Genomic DNA, 16,446 nt, shown 5'->3' with positions numbered 1-16,446 from the left:
TTGAGTTCAAACATATAAACCTGTTCATTTCATTGGATAGCAATTAATAAAGTTAATGCACCAGAAAATGGTTAATCAGTTTATGCAGAAAATACGTATTTTGTATTTCATAATGTTTTTTTTTTTGGCACATAATTCCAATCCATGGACTTGTTTTAATTTCAAATCTACAACAGAGACAAATCAGTTAGAAGACCCCCGTCAACAATGGAGGAAAGAGCAGGAGGTGATGCTGAAAGATTATCTTGTAACAGCCAAGGATGATCTTGAGGTAAGCTGAACTCATGTGAGTTCAGTTGATTTTGTCTGTTTAGTTTTGTATGAACACCCTTGTGTATAATGTACGGTTTTGTACCCTAGGACCACCCCGAATCATGGGTGCGTACTGTACACAGGTATGGATAATTGATGACCACTATTTATAATAATTATCTTTGAGGCACAAAGTCAAAGGTCACAGTGAGCTTGAGACTGAAAATGATTTCCACATAATAACTAATTGAAAGCAGTCAGCAACTTCATGGGTTGATTGCCAGTGCTCAGTAGATGACCTCTACTGTTTTACGGGGTGGTAGAAAACAGGCCAGAGCCTCTGACCTGAAGACTGAAAACGCTTTGAGCTCAATACCATAGATACTTGTGTATAATGCACAGTTTTTGTACCCTAGGACCGCCCTGAATCGTGGGTGTGTACTATACACAGGTATGGACGATTTTCCAGCTTCAGAACAAGTTTGTTTACAATTTTCACCATTTCGGTAAAGGGAAACTACTCTCTGCGCTAACTGTCTAGGCAAAAAACTATGATTGCCATTACATTCCGTATAAGATAATAGTAGCTTATTTTTCCTTAAACAAAATTAATTTTATATAAATTTAATAGTATTTTGAGAAAGAAATATCAAAAATTGTAAATATTATAATACTAATAAAGAGTTGACTATTATCTTTAATCGAGATCAAACTGTGAACAAGAAAACTGACACAAGCGTCACACTTATTGTCAATAATTACTTGCTATTAATAATACGATCTATAAAGTTTAACAGATCGTAACAAAGGATGCTCACACCTTTTGTCAGTGGTTTGAATTGAGAAGTTATGTCATTTTGAAAGATGCCATTCCAAGATATTGAAAGCAAATGCTTACTATTTATTCATAAAAATACTTAAATTTTTAAAAGGAAACAACAATTATAATGCTATGTTATTTGGTTTTATTTTCAAGAAAACAAAAAATGATAGTACAGCAAGACTACCTGAAAATTGACCAAAAATGTTTTTTCCCCAGAATTTATAGTTGGCTGCGATATAATGTTTTATTGTCCAAGTTGACATATTGTTGAGATTTATGATTCAGCAGCATTAAAAACTGATTGTATTTCATGTAGGCAAAGAAGGAAATATACACTGTAAAAGAACAGCGTCTTCAGCTTGCCCAGGATGAGTACCAATATCTACATGATACTTTAACTGGCTGGAAATCTTCAAGAACTAGCTGTAAGTGAAAGTGTCTTTTTCTCAAGATTTTGAATACTTCAGATTGGTAGTATTTGTAAATAAGAGGTAAAAGAGGCAGTAATTATGTGAGTTCTGTGCCATATTTATTTGTGAAAAAACTCCCTAGTCTGTAAAAGTGTGAGAACATACACTGTCTGCTGTCTTACAAAGTAAAAATTGACTGAGAAATAAGGAGTAATAGTGGAGTTAAGTTGTACTTAAATTAATGTTATGTTCCTGAATAGTATTATTTTCTAATGTAATTATTAGCTCACAAGTCACAAAGTGACAAGGTGAGCTTTTGTGATCGTGCGGCGTTCATGCGTCCGTAAACTTTTGCTTCTGACCACTCTAGAGGTCACATTTTTCATGGGATCTTTATGAAAGTTGGTCAGAATGTTCATCTTGATGATATCTAGGTCAAGGGCGAAACTGGGTCACATGCGGTCCAAAACTAGGTCAGTAGGTCTAAAAATAGAAAAACCTTGTGACTCAGATCCATTGAAAAATATTGCCTCTAAAAACCTTTTGACCTTTCTAGAGCCTAGAGGCCATATTTGTCAATGGATCTTCATGAATAGTAGAGCTAAAAAACTTGGCCGGATATAGGCAGTATATGCTGTACTGGATAAAGTCACATGATGAAACAGTCTATCATACTTTAATTCTCCTCTCTTTTAGTGGAAGTAATAGTCATTTACTTGCATCTGTTGAATACATGTAGAACTGTTGAAATTCAGGAAAAGTGTAATTTTACTGACATCAGTGTATTAAGGAGATATATTTGGACACAGCCAAAAGTTAAACCTGCTAATAACAAATAAAACTTATTTGCTACAGTGAACTCCAATTCGAGTGTTGGGAGTACAAAGTATGATCCTGATCTGCTGAAGGCTGATGTGAACTTGGCTCGTAAACGTGTTGACAGACTCCGACATGAGCTTGCTCAGATACATGCCGAGATGCAGTACAAACAGAAAGGTCTTGATACCCTGGCTATGTAAGTTGTTAAATTATTGTGTTTGGTCAAGATTTAGTAATCATTTACCTGCTAACAAGTGAGAATGATGGAAACTAGATTATTATACTCTACAAAATGAAGTTTGTGGGGTATATAGAAGTAAGTTTGTTGGTCGGTCCGTCCGTCCGTTGGTTTTCATGTTTTCCAGACAATAATTCATGAAAGGCTTGACAAATTTAACTAATTTTTGGTATATAAGTGTAACATCATAAAAGACAGGTCAGAATGTACTTTGAGATCAGGAGGTCAAAGGTCAAGGTCACAAGGACCTGTAACAGTTGAACAGTTTCCTGATGATAACTTGAGAATGCTTGGGTCTAGGATCATAAATTTTGGTATACTATACAGGTGTAACATCATAAAATACAGGTCAAGTTTGACTTTGAGGTCAAAGGTCAATGCCACAATGACCTGGCACAGTTAAACGGTCTCCGGATAACGACTAGAGTACCCTTGCGCCTAGGATAATAAATTTTGGTACACAGGTCGTGACAGGTGTAACATCATAAAATACAGGTCAAGTTCGACTTTGAAGTCAGTAGGTCAAGGGTCAATGTAACAATGACCTGGAATACTGAAAATGTTTCCGGATGAGAACCCTTGGGCCTAGGATCACGAAAGTTGATAAGGAGGTTGGTCATGACCAGCAGATGACCCCTATTGATTTTGAGGTCAAGGTCGCAAAGACCCGGAACAGATAAACCATTTTCGGACGATAACTTGAGAACGCTTGGGCCTAGGATCACGAAGCTTAATAGGGTGGTTGATCATGACCAGCAGATTACCCCTGTTGATTTTGAGGTTTGACATTGGCTTACTTCTGTGACAAGGCGGTATTGTGGAGGTATAATTCTTCACTCCTGTGACAGCTCTGGTCTTTTCTTGTTTAAAGATGTGAGAGGCTGTTCTTAATCTTTGTTGAAACTGCACGGATGTGAATTTTGTCCATACTGATATGTTTCTCTGTCTTGCAAGAAACTGAAGTCAAAATATATATTTTGATTTACTTTAATAGTAGTGAAATGTATAAGCATTCAGTATACCGAAAGTTTTAATGTCATATATATTTGAAGTAATTAATTAATGATTTTGCATTAATCATGGATAAAGTTATGTGTTGATAACTTATGATAAGGATTGTAGATATATGTTACAACTATTTGAGGACTGGTGTTAATACTTCAAATCATAATGTTTTAGGGTTGACCAGAAGTTGTCCGGCCAAGGTGCAGGGTACAGCATTGATGAAGCCCGGGAAATTATGGATGAAATGAGAACCATTCAAACTAGTCTTCATTCTGGAGAAAGAGAAAGGCTTGAACTTATGAAGGTATACCTTGATATCTACATACCAGTTAGGGTCTGTTTCCATGACAGTCTGCTCAAGCTACTTGCTTGTGAGAAAAAGTAAATATTGTTTACTATGTAGAGGTAAAATGTTTGCACAGCAGTGTAATCTAATGATGATAATGTGTTATTTTCAGTTGTTTTCTCTAGTTTTGTTAGTTTCTTCATTACCTTTTGCATATTAAAGCTGAAGAAGATGATCTTTTTGGGAAATGATCTCAGTCGTAAAGATTTAAGGAAAATAGAGTTCAGTGATTTCTTGATAAAGACTTGATTTTGTTACTTTTAAAAGAACGTAGTATAAGATAAAAATGAATTTATTTCAGGCTTTGGCAAGACTGAAGGAAGATTTCCTAAGAACTAAGATTGGAGGCTCTTCCCCAGATGTGTCAACCCTGTCACTTTCACTTGAAAAATCTACAACTGCTTCTCAAACAGATCTCCGTGGAGAGGTATGCTTTTTTCTGTAAAAACATTCTCTACAGTGTTGAACCATAGAGTAGGATTTCATAATATCATGGTAATTTCAAATCAAGTTTTGTATTATCTGAAAAAATTTGAAATAGAGTGACACACTCTGTGTTTGCCTGGAACGATATTATATGTATGCTAACACCAAAATAAAACAAGAAATTGTTGACGGACTGGCGACAGACAAAGGGTGATCACAAAAGCTCACCTTGTCACTATGTGACAGGTGAGCTAATTATTACAAATCCAAAATTTAATAAAGGGTACAGTTTCTGGTCAGACTTCTGAGAGTTAGATTTGAAGAATCTTATATGAGTGTCTTTTCATATTGAATAAAGTAATAAAATGCAATGTCATGGTTCGCTTAGCCTTAAAAAGGACTGGAATTCTGGATGTTGTCTAAAAGTCCCTAATTTGCATTAAAGGCCCTAAAAATCCCCAATTCTATCAATCTTTGGCCCTAAATTTCTTTAAAATGGCCCTAAATTGAGTAGCCACACCTGCAGATTGCCTCGTATCCATCAAGTTTTAGTATTTCTTTCTATTTTAAGAACAGTAACATATCAGCGATAAAATCCAAAGACATCCAATTATTGAATGATGGGCATATTTGTTTGCGAAAGCAACATGTGAACGGCGTACGCTGGTCTCGTGTTCAGCGAGGGGCTGAGCATCTGATTGGTAGCCTGGTATGCGCACGTACCTGGGGTATGTTGCTAGCAGCCTGTTTTTCCGAGATAGGCTTAGCGGCAGCAGTGGCGGAAAGTTGAGGTCAAATGAGTTCATTGGTAATTTTATGACATAAAATCGTGCATAAAACTATAATATATCAGGAGGAAGGGATCTTTCAAGAGCACGGCAACTATAAGGCTAGAAAAGTGTATTTATTAGTCGTAAACTAAATATTTAGCCGAGCTGAAGCAGTATTCAAGTGAAATAATCTGTAGTAATTTGTATGGGATATTGATGCTGTTGCAGTTTTGGTGCAAAGGTACATCTGTTTGGGGAAATAAGTGTATGCAGTTTGTTAGCCGCTGTGTCTCAACCAACTCGGCCCTTCATTAATGGCATCAAATTGTCACAGATTTTGCATCGCTGTTTTAAGAAATACTAAAAAAAACTTTGTTGAATAGACTTGCATCATGGACAAGTGTGTATATAATCCAAACTGGTCATCATCTTACAGCTGGGTGATAAAAGCAGAAGATAAGTACAAGGCGTACTGTAAATGTTGCAGAAAGTTGATTGATTTAGGGAAAATGAGGGAAGATGCTTTAAAATTGCATGAAAAAAGCAAAAAACATAAATTGCATCAGCGATCAGATTCTGTGCGTCTCCTGATCGAAAGATTTTCAATCCCGCCCCCACTACCTTCAAAGAATAAGCAGCCAGTCTGGAGTTCTTCATCCAATGACAGTGTAACAGATTTTGCTACAAAAAATGATGTTTTGTAAGCGAAGGCTCTATGGACACTTAAAACTGTGGTCAGTCTTAACTCATACAAGTCAAACGAGTCGATCGGAAATCTCAGAGCTATGTTTCCAGCCCTAAATATTGCTATAATATCCCTAAAAAGTCCCCGAATATTTAAATGAGAAGTCTGTATGAATCATGAATGCTCTACTGATCATTTTTACCTTTTTTTGCAACAAGTTTAATAAGTTCATTTTGGAAAGACACAAATATGATACATTCATTTTATCATATGTTGGCCTTTTCTGCTAAAATATCAAAATTTCTTCTTTGTTTTACCTGTTACAGAAAAAGTGAGTTTGACAAATATCTTCTGTTCTTAAAATGACATTAGCATCAAAAGTTTATTACACAAGTGAAATACCAAAAGTATGAATATATTATAGCTTTATTTCACTCCAATGACATCAAACATATAATAAAATGTTATGTTTTAAGGTTGTATACATTAAAATTTTGTTCTTTCAATAAAGTTTGGTTTGACAAGCAGCCGGTACCTGGCAGAGATCACACGTCTTCGTCTCCAGTATGATGAAGCCAAGCACCGGCTCTCTCAGCTTAAACACATGCTTGCTGATCTTGAGGATGATATGGTTCCTGGCCAGAACGAGTCGGACAAAGACAGGTATATATTCAAATCATTTGAGAAAGAGTATATCACTCACTATTTCTTTTAATCTTTTCAAATTCACAGGAGCTGAAGCATCTAAATTTTCAAATGACTCTTTGAAATTAATATTAAATAGAGTGTAAAGTTATACTTCTGGGTAAAAATTTTGTCATAGATATATCATGATGCAAATTTAATTTTTCCTCCTATTTCATCAAAAGACTTTCATAATGATGTGTGTAACATAATACATGGTAGAGGGAAAGTGCATTCAGGCCTCCTAGTGAAACCTTTAAAACCTTTAAAAACCTTTAATTTCAGAGCAAACCTTTAAAACCTTTAAATCTTCTGAAAAAACCTTTAAAACAGCCAAATAGCCTGTAATTTTCACTCAGAACCTATATTTTTGTTCAGACTGCTTGCCGTGCCAGTTTAAAAGAAGTAATGGTTATACTGCTGTATTTCTTCCCCCCTTTTAAGTGTTGTTATTAGGATACTGCTTGTGTATCTTTCATCTTGAGCTTTTCAGAATGCTGTTGTGTTCACCAGACCACATACATGTAGATGTTTGCAGTAGTGTTTACCAGACCATGGGTGTTCTATGTATTCAGCATAAGGTACCATGGAGCTGAATGCTTGAAATGGTCTGGTGACATGATGTTTACACTATGGTAACAGTGGACAAGGTCTGGTGAAGGTACAGCATTCAGAGCAAAGTTGATGTAGACACTACAATGTATAAAACAGGAACCATATACAAAAATAGGTGATATAAATGTGCAGTGAAAGTAGTTATACCCATTAAGCTAGGTATGTATATCAATCATAATGTATAGTTCAAACAGTATGAGATAATATCAAACATGCCTATTTCTGATATATGTGGTTTTAGAGTGTGGGTTTCCATATATAAATTAACTTTTTTTTAGTAAATACCTATATATATTATGTGTTTTCAACGAGAATTCCGACAAAAATAGCCTTTATTTACTCTTTGTTTTTAGCTCACCTGAGCACGAAGTGCTCAAAGGTGAGCTTTAGTGATCACCCTGTGTCCGGCGTCCGTCGTCGTCCGTCCGTCCGTCCGTCCGTCGTCAACAATTTGACTGTTAACACTCTAGAGGTCACATTTTTGACCCAATCTTAATGAAACTTGGTCAGAATGTTACCCTCAATAAAATCTTGGACAAGTTCGATATTGGGTCATCTGGGATCAAAAACTAGGTCATCAGGTCAAATCAAAGGAAAAGCTTGTTAACACTCTAGAGGTCACATTTTTGGCCCAATCTTAATGAAACTTGGTCAGAATGTTACCCTCAATAAAATCTTGGACGAGTTCGATATTGGGTCATCTGGGGTCAAAAACTAGGTCATCAGGTCAAATCAAAGGAAAAGCTTGTTAACACTCTAGAGGTCACAATTTTGGCCCAATCTTAATGAAACTTGGTCAGGATGTTACCCTCAATAAAATCTTGGACAAGTTCGATATTGGGTCATCTGGGGTCAAAAACTAGGTCACCAGGTCAAATCAAAGAAAAAGCTTGTTAACACTCTAGAGGTCACATTTTTGGCCCAATCTTAATGAAACTTGGTCAGAATGTTACCCTTAATAAAATCTTGGACGAGTTCGATATTTGGTTATCTGGGTTCATAAACTAGGTCACCAGGTCAAATCAAAGGAAAAGCTTGTTACGCTGTAGAAGCCGCATTTATGACTGGATCTTCATGAAACTTGGTCAGATTGTTAATATTGATGATCTCAAGGTCCAGTTTGAATCTGGGTCATGTAGGATAAAAAACTAGGTCACCAAGCCAAATCAAATGAAAAGCTAGTTTACACTGTAGAGGCCATATTTATGACCATACCTTAATGAAACTTGGTCAAAATGTTAATCTTGATGATCTATAGCTCAAGTTCAAATCTGGGTTAGGTGGGGTCAAAAACTAGGTCACCAGGTCATATCAAAGGAAAAGCTTGTTAACACTCTAGAGGCCACATTTATGACTATATCTTCATGAAACTTGGTCAGAATGTTAAACTTGATGATTTTTAGGGCAGTTTTGAATCTGGGTCATGTCGGGTCAAAAACTAGGTCACCAGGTCAAATCAAAGGAAAAGCTAATTAACACTGTAGAGGCCACATTTATGACCATATCTTAATGAAACTTGGTCAGAATGTTAATCTTGATGATCTTTAGGTCAAGTTTAAATCTGGGTCAGATGGAGTCAAAAACTAGGTCACTATGTCATATCAAATGAAAAGCTTGTTAACACTTTAGAGGCCACATTTATGACTATATCTTCATGAAACTTAGTCAGAATGTTAAACTTGATGGTCTTTAGGTCAAGTTCGAATCTGGGTCATGTCGGGTCAAAAACTAGGTCACGGGGGTCAAATAAAAGGAATAGCTAGTTAACACTTTAGAGGCCACATTTATGACCATATCTTAATGAAACTTGGTCAGAATGTTAATCATGATGATCTATAGGTCAAGTTTAAATCTGGGTCAGGTGTGTTAAAAAACTAGGTCACTAGGTCAAATCAAAGGAAAAGCTTGTTAAGACTCTAGAGGCCAGATTTATGACTGTATCTTCATGAAACTTAATCAGAATGTTAATCTTGATGATATTTAGGTCAAGTTTGAATCTGGGTGATGTGGGGGCAAAAACTAGGTCACCGGGTCAAATCAAAGGAAAAGCTAGTTAACACTTTAGAGGCTACATTTATGACCATATCTTAATGAAACTTGGTCAGAATGTTGATCTTGATGATCTTTAGGTCAATAGGTCAGGTGAGCGATACAGGGCCTTCATGGCCCTCTTGTTTAATATTTTACACTAAAAGGCCTTTAAAAAACCTATATTTTTGTTCAGGCCTGCTAGGAGGCCTGTGCATTCTATAATTTGTTTTAGGAAATATACTTGAATGTAATATGATTTGGAACCTGGTAGGATTTTCCAGTGTTTGATTCTTTGTATGAATTTTCCTTGATATTACTTTTAAGTACATGTGTTTAATTAGCTTTATATGATAATAACTTAGTTTATGTTTATACAAATTTCAGGCTTCTTCTTGTACAAGAGAAGGAACAGCTGTTACGAGAGTTACGTAGCATTGACCCAAAAGGTCGGTCCCCCGAGGAGATAGAGAATGTCAATTTACGCATACAACAACTAGGAATAGACCTCAATCATGCCAAAGAAATCTCTAATAAACAAATTGCAGAAAGGTAATTGTTTTTTCGTAGTCACTAAAATAAATATTGTTCACTTTTCATGGTATTCATTTAATGTTTTGTTCTGTCGGTTAAATATTTGATTTTGGGGCCTCAGTGACTGAATGGTTAAGAATGGACTTGAATTATTTCTCCTCCCCACTGTTGGTTCGAAACCTTGCTAGGTATGTAGTATTCTTCATGTTAGAAAGACATCAAGCATGCTTATGGAAGGTCGGAGGTTTTACCCAGGTTTTGCCCATGCCTGAAGGGGAACCTGTTGTCTTCCTGCACCATCAGAAACTGAAAAAGTCGCTATATGACCTAAATAATGTTGGTGTGACTATAATTAAAGTTTACCTGTTGCAGAAAAAGTGAGAAACTCAACAGAACAATAAAAAATATTCCATACACAGTGTAATAAGTTTTTTATCTTAAAAATGACATAAAAAAGGAGTTAAATAAGTGTTAATGTATTTTTTTGTATTTAACATAAAAATTAACATCAAAGAAAAACAGTATTATGAATAAACAAAATATTCAGACAGGTCACACTTTTAAGAGACGATCAATAAATGGAACATTGTTTTGTTTACAGGTTGAAACATCAAGAAAGAAAAACTGAAATATTGAAAGATTTAGCCGAAACCACCAAGAAAACTACCATGTTAGAATCACAGCTAAAAAGGTAAGTTGTGTGAAAAAAATGGAAGTATATATTATAGAATATTGTTTTGTTGATAATTATACCCCAACAAAACAAAGTTTGGGGGCTATATAGGAGTGAGCTTGTCGGTCGGTCTGTCAATCAGTCTGTTGGTCCGTTGGTTTTCATGGTTTCCGGATGATAACTCATGAAAGGCTTGACCGATTTAAATAATTTTTGGTACACAGGTGTAACATCAGAAAATACAGGTCAAGTTCGACTTTGGGGTCAGTAGGTCAAAGGTCAAGGTCACAGTTACCCTGAACAGAGAAACGGTTTCCGGATGATAACTTGAGAACGCTTGGGCCTAGGGTCATAAATTTTGGTACACAGGTGTAACATCATGAAATACAGGTCAAGTTTGACTTTGAGATCGGTAGGTCAAAGGTCAAGGACACAGTGACTCTGAACAGTTAAATGGTTTCTGGGTGATAACTTAAGAACGTTTGGGTCTAGGATCATAATTTTTTGTACACAAGTGTAACATAATAAAATACAGGTCAGTTTTGACTTTGAACTTAGTAGGTCAAAGGTCAAGGTCACCATGACACGAGATAGTTAAACAGTTTCTGGATGATCACTTGAGAATGCTTGGGCCTAGGATCACAAAACTTAATAGGGAGGTTGGTCATGACCAGCAGATGATCCCTATTTCTTTTCAGTTCCAAAGGTCAAAGGTCAGAGTGACCCGGAACATTTAAACCTTTTCCGGACAATAACTTGAGAACGCTTGGACCGAGGATTATGAAACTTAACGGGTAGGTTGATCATGACCAGCAGATGACCTGTATTGATTTTGAGGTCAGTAGGTCAAAGGTCAAGCAAGTTCAGTTTTGACATTGGCTTAAGTCTGTGACAAGGCCATATTGTGGGGGTATAATTCGTCACTCCTGTGACAACTCTAGTTTGAATTTATTATGCTTTGAATGTAGAAGTTTTTTTTGTTTCAGTTAAAACTTCTAGAAATTAATCACTTGAATTTATTCAAGTTTCCATATCCAATTTATCTGTGTTAACTGTGTAATTAACAATACGTATTTTGTAATACTACAAAACTACCAGCATCTATGATGTAAATTCATTCTTATTCATTTTTTTTCCAGTATGTCGATGAGCACATTGTCTATATCTTCGGGCTCTAGTCTTGGCAGTTTAGGCTCACTAGGGTCTCTATCAGAAAGCAGCAGAGGTTCTCTATCTTCTCTTAGTTTAACAGACTTGTATGGAGCACCTAGTTCCAGCAGTACTAATCTTCAAGAGCTACATCGAAGGGTAGAAAAACTGTTACAGGGACATAGCTCTAGTATATCTCCGATACACGAGAACCCTGTTGTGTCGGTAGCACCAGACATTATGGCTGCTGCCACCGGAGGATATTTACAAAGTGTGCTAGGCCATAGTAATCAGGACCTCACTTCCGGTTTAACTTCTAATGTGCCAAGTGCAAGTGTTAGTGTGAATATACCATCATCGTTAGTGACTGCATCGCCTCATTCTTCATTAACATCGTTATCACCTCCCGTTTCACCGTATGACATTAGTCCATTTCCGACATACGAAGCCGGTCCGCCGCCAACATACACTCAGCACATGAACATTAATGTGCCAAATATTTCAAAACCTCCACCCCCTTATGTCCCCCAGGGACGCATGGCCCCAACCCCTCCATTTAGCAGCAGTGTAAATAATGCAAACATTACTCCCTTTGTACCTCAAGTCAACAGCAACCAATCAAAAGTGGCATTAGAGGCTTCGTTTATGCCCACTCACTCAAAATCAGACTCCTCCAGCATAGGTGGCCAAATGAGCTTTAACACCAATAGTGGCTATTCTGTTGTGCATTCTCATGGATTAGAAACTAGTGTAAACTCTGACCAAGTGTTAAATAGCAATATTTCAAAACGGATTCAGTATCCTGAAAATTTGGACGTTGCATCGAACCCACCGCTTAGTCCGATCAGTGAAAGTAGTTCTGGTGTGGGCAATAATTTATCAGGAGGGAATACTCGCAGTGTTTCAGCAGCTGTTAGTGATGAATCTGTTGCTGGGGATAGCGGAGTGTTTGAAGCTGTGGTGAAGAGGTAAGCAGAGTTGAATTGTTTGTATAAACTTGATAGTTTGTTATCAAATTTCATGCGATTGCGGTATTTAAAAGATTTTTTTGTTCTTTATTATGTCAGACCTCTAACTGACTAAAGTCAAAGCTGTGGTCCTCCGAGATCAGTTTATCTTTAAATTTTGTTTGCGTTAAAAAGTTTTTTCATCTTGATTGTCATCTTGCTCAATAAAAGATATTTTTGTACGAGTCAGACTTGGGATGTTGATTCCCAATCAGCTAAAGGCAAGGTTGGCAAAAACCCGGGTTTTAAGCATATTGCCCAGCCTAGTGGGTAATACTGGGAAAACCCGGGTTTTACTGGGCAATATAATTTTAAGTTCAAACTTCAATATATATTTCAACATAAGTTGACTAACAGCCCATATAGTGATAGCAGTGACACCTGCATGCCTAGTCCTTTAATATCTGTAAAAATCTATTGAATAAACATTATTATGATGATGATTGAGCAATTATTGAGCAAGATTAGGGGATTAAAGCTAGAAGTGTGAACAACTTAAATCTAGTCATTTTGCTCATGAAAATCAGTTTAGACCTAATTGTCATTTCTATCATATAACCATAAAACCTAAGGACCCTGTGTGGAATTGTTCTAATGTTACTGTAGATGATTAAAAAAAGATTGCAAAATGTAAAGACTACACTAGCCAAAATTGAGAGTATGAAAGGTCATAGACTGAAATTTTTTACGGCGTTAGCCAATTGAAAGGGTGTTTTCAAATTTTGGTATTATTCCGACAAAACTCAGAAACGGAATTGGGATCGAAAAAACTTAAAAACTTGTGTTCAGTTACAGAATGCTTCGTGATAAAGAACTAGACTGGTAGACTATCATATATGTTAAGCAAAATCTAGTTGTTACCTAGCTACCGGTAGATCTAACTAGAAATGTTGAAAGGTGTTTACTTAACTTTCACATAAAAAATATTTTGTTGTGTAAAAAACCATAATTTTGTTAATGAAACTGTTTTGACAGCTATCTATCACTTCACCAATGGTTTAATTCAAAGTAAGTAAAGCTTAATGTAAGAATTAGCTTACATTTTATAAGATAGAAACTCAATTGTTTTGTTAAAAAAGAAATGGAAAAACTTATAATTGCCCAGTATTGCCCACTTCATTCATTTTTAGGAGTATTGCCCAACCCGGGAAAACCCTGGTTTTCTCGCGCGGGTTTACCCACCTTGGGCGGGTAGTCGCCAACCCTGGCTGAAGGACCTTGTATTTAACCCTAAAAAAGAAGGTTTGGAATAGAATTATAATGGGAAATTCTATTTTCACATGTTGGAATTTTAGACAAACCTTTAAAATTTTGACCCTGATGCTGTGAGATGCATCTGTGAAGAATTTCAAGGATATTGTTAGTAAAGCTTCTTACCTGAAAACTGTAAGTTACTTTAAAGAAAATGTAACATGAAATCATTACGTATTAAGTATTGGTGGGGGAGCAATTTTTCATTGATTTTGTTTCTGCATTGATGCAAACAAACACAATTTCCCATTTGTTCTGTTGTCTGAAATTGAAATCCACTCAAATTCAATAAACCACGAAATTTGTTCCCATAATTACAATTACATGTATTTCACAGTATTAGAAATCGATTGTCACACAGGTACATTATTGATGGATTATCATATGTTACTTCATTTTTGAAATATTCAATTAAATAAAACATATTAAATTAAGACTCCTGCATTTGATAACCAGATATACTGGTGGAGTCCTGTTCTTTATGTTCTATGATTCATTTATCAATGGTTGTGTTGAACACATGAATTTTATATATTTTCTAAGTGACCCAAGGTTGATTTTAAATTGAAAAGTAAACTTGACAGCATAGGCTTAGTTACAATGTATTTTTCAGAGATCATATGTTGGATGAGGTGCTGGAGATGGGAATGGAGAGTGCTCAAATACAAATCAAACTTAAGTATGTTCTTCTATGCTTAAAGGCACATGTCATCAGATATTCAAAATTACTGGTAAACTGTAATTTCCACAATGTGTGTGCATTTGCAGATGTATTGCAAGACCAGAGCAGATCAGTTAGTGCTTGGCAGTATTTGTAAAAACCTATAGAAAAACTGCTGTTTTTACCAAACGAGCTGTTAACAATCGATGTAAAATAATCTAATAGAAATAATTTAGCTGTATATCACACTGAATAATGTATACCTTGAAAAAAAAGAACATTCAATGACCTATGAATTATGCAAATAGACATGGATATATCATTATTTTAAAATGTACAAGTGCCCTTAACTACAGACATTTTTTTCTACAGTTTATAGGTCGAATTTTCGGAGAAAAAGTAGAGCTATTGCTCACATCCCGGCGTCACTGTAGCCGTCGCTGTTGGTTGAAGTTTTTGATAAAGTCAAAAATATCAAAGCTATTGAATAGTTATTTACTGTCAAAGTCTGCATCAGGAGAAACAGTCCTCATAACTCTGATTGAAAATTGACAGAGTTTTGCCCCATTTTAACTTAGAATTTTTTGGTTAGTTTTTGATAAGTCAAATAAATCTCTTTGTTACTATCAAAGCTTTTGACTTGAAACTTTAAGTAGTTATATACTATCAAAGTCTACACCAGGAGAAACAATCCCCATAATTCTGGTTTGAATTTTGACAGAGTTATGCCCCTTTTTATCTTTGAATTTTTTGGTTAAAGTTTTATAAAGTTTTTACTGGCAAAGCTCTAATTCAGAGTCAAGCACTGAGAAAAGTCGAGCGTGCTGTCTTACGGACAGCTCTTGTTATCTATTTACGTATAACTATTACAGAGAATCTTCTCAGTTATGTCACACAAGAGAATAAACTTCATTCATTTACTTCAAATGAAGGAATGGAGAAATATTTTTGTCATTTTGCCAAACTTTAACATCATGTTATGATATGCTGTTCAGGAAATAACTTGTTCCTCTTGATTCCTCCAGATATGAGACATTAGAGAGTCTACTTAATGTTGGAATAGAACAGGCACGAAATCTTGCAGCATTACAGTTCCCTGAATCATCCAAAGTGTAAGTTATTGTTGTTTCAACTTGCTTGAGTATTGTTAAAATTGAGAAATATACCAAATAAACTATGAAAAAAAAGTCAGCTGATTACCAACAAAATAAAACTGAACCTATAGCTAGGTCCTTGTTTAACAAGCAAGGTGCTTTGTAGCATTAATGTTAATATGGAGTTAAGGTGATATTTTTAGTAAAAAATTATTCAGAAGATAAATTACCTCATACTTAAGTATGTGTTGGTTTTAGTTATACATGTAGTTTAATACTTAGGTTATGAGAGTATTTTTCTCTTTTATTCAACAGATGTATAAAGGCAGCATTACTTCCCAACCCTGATATGTCTTGGGTGACAGAACCCTCTTCCGATCTAAAGAACCCAAAGTTTAGTGAACTCTTCCGTATCAGCATTCCACAACGTATTTTATTTACCAAGACCCTCCAAGTGAACATCTGGTGTCTTCAAGACAATCGACCAGATGAATGTTTTGTAAGTAAATATTTTTATCAGTTTACTTGGATGTCTTTCCCTTATTTATAGATGTTTAAGTTGGAAATGAGTGCAAAAGTTTCTTATATATGATTTCACTTGTCAGCTCATCCTCATTTAATAATGACACTCCACAGAAACATCTGCATATTTGACAAACCAGTACTTCAATACAGTTTCATAGAAGAAACAACGGAAGAAGTGAAATAACTTAAAATAACTTTAAGTTAAAATTTATTACTTCTGATCACTGCGTATAAGTATTTCTCTGTAGTGTGTCCTCTACCTATGGCTGAGTGATCTGGTTCTTGCAGAGATCTAGTCACAACTTGTGGTATTTTGAGAACATTTTAGTGAAAATTTATTTGTTTTAAAAATTGTCAAGTTGAAATTTGGTATCTCAAATTTAAAGGGATCATGCGTGTTTTACTTCTAGATAACTGAATTTGACTTAAAATGATATTTTGTGCACAAATT

At 35.6% G+C, this 16,446-nt stretch overlaps 1 protein-coding gene across 4 annotated transcripts in view; it reads left to right on the top strand.

The window, feature by feature from the left end:
* The window catches only part of LOC123556594 (protein KIBRA-like), a 45,984-nt gene that overhangs the window by 3,804 nt on the left and 25,734 nt on the right, over positions 1 to 16,446 (top strand). For all 4 annotated transcript variants that reach the window (XM_053542863.1, XM_053542864.1, XM_045347428.2 and 1 more), the window contains exons 3-14: positions 177 to 271; positions 1,392 to 1,500; positions 2,341 to 2,500; positions 3,722 to 3,851; positions 4,195 to 4,320; positions 6,286 to 6,437; positions 9,489 to 9,653; positions 10,237 to 10,326; positions 11,448 to 12,425; positions 14,329 to 14,394; positions 15,402 to 15,488; positions 15,786 to 15,969. In XM_053542863.1, coding sequence (XP_053398838.1) covers positions 177 to 271; positions 1,392 to 1,500; positions 2,341 to 2,500; positions 3,722 to 3,851; positions 4,195 to 4,320; positions 6,286 to 6,437; positions 9,489 to 9,653; positions 10,237 to 10,326; positions 11,448 to 12,425; positions 14,329 to 14,394; positions 15,402 to 15,488; positions 15,786 to 15,969 — 2,342 coding nt within the window. The remainder of the gene's footprint in view (positions 1 to 176; positions 272 to 1,391; positions 1,501 to 2,340; positions 2,501 to 3,721; positions 3,852 to 4,194; positions 4,321 to 6,285; positions 6,438 to 9,488; positions 9,654 to 10,236; positions 10,327 to 11,447; positions 12,426 to 14,328; positions 14,395 to 15,401; positions 15,489 to 15,785; positions 15,970 to 16,446) is intronic.

This window comes from Mercenaria mercenaria, chromosome 5 (genome assembly GCF_021730395.1).
Source record: "Mercenaria mercenaria strain notata chromosome 5, MADL_Memer_1, whole genome shotgun sequence".
Taxonomy (NCBI): domain Eukaryota; kingdom Metazoa; phylum Mollusca; class Bivalvia; order Venerida; family Veneridae; genus Mercenaria; species Mercenaria mercenaria.
The sequence above is the reverse complement of the archived record's forward strand: the minus strand, read 5'-3'. Positions and strand labels throughout refer to the sequence as shown.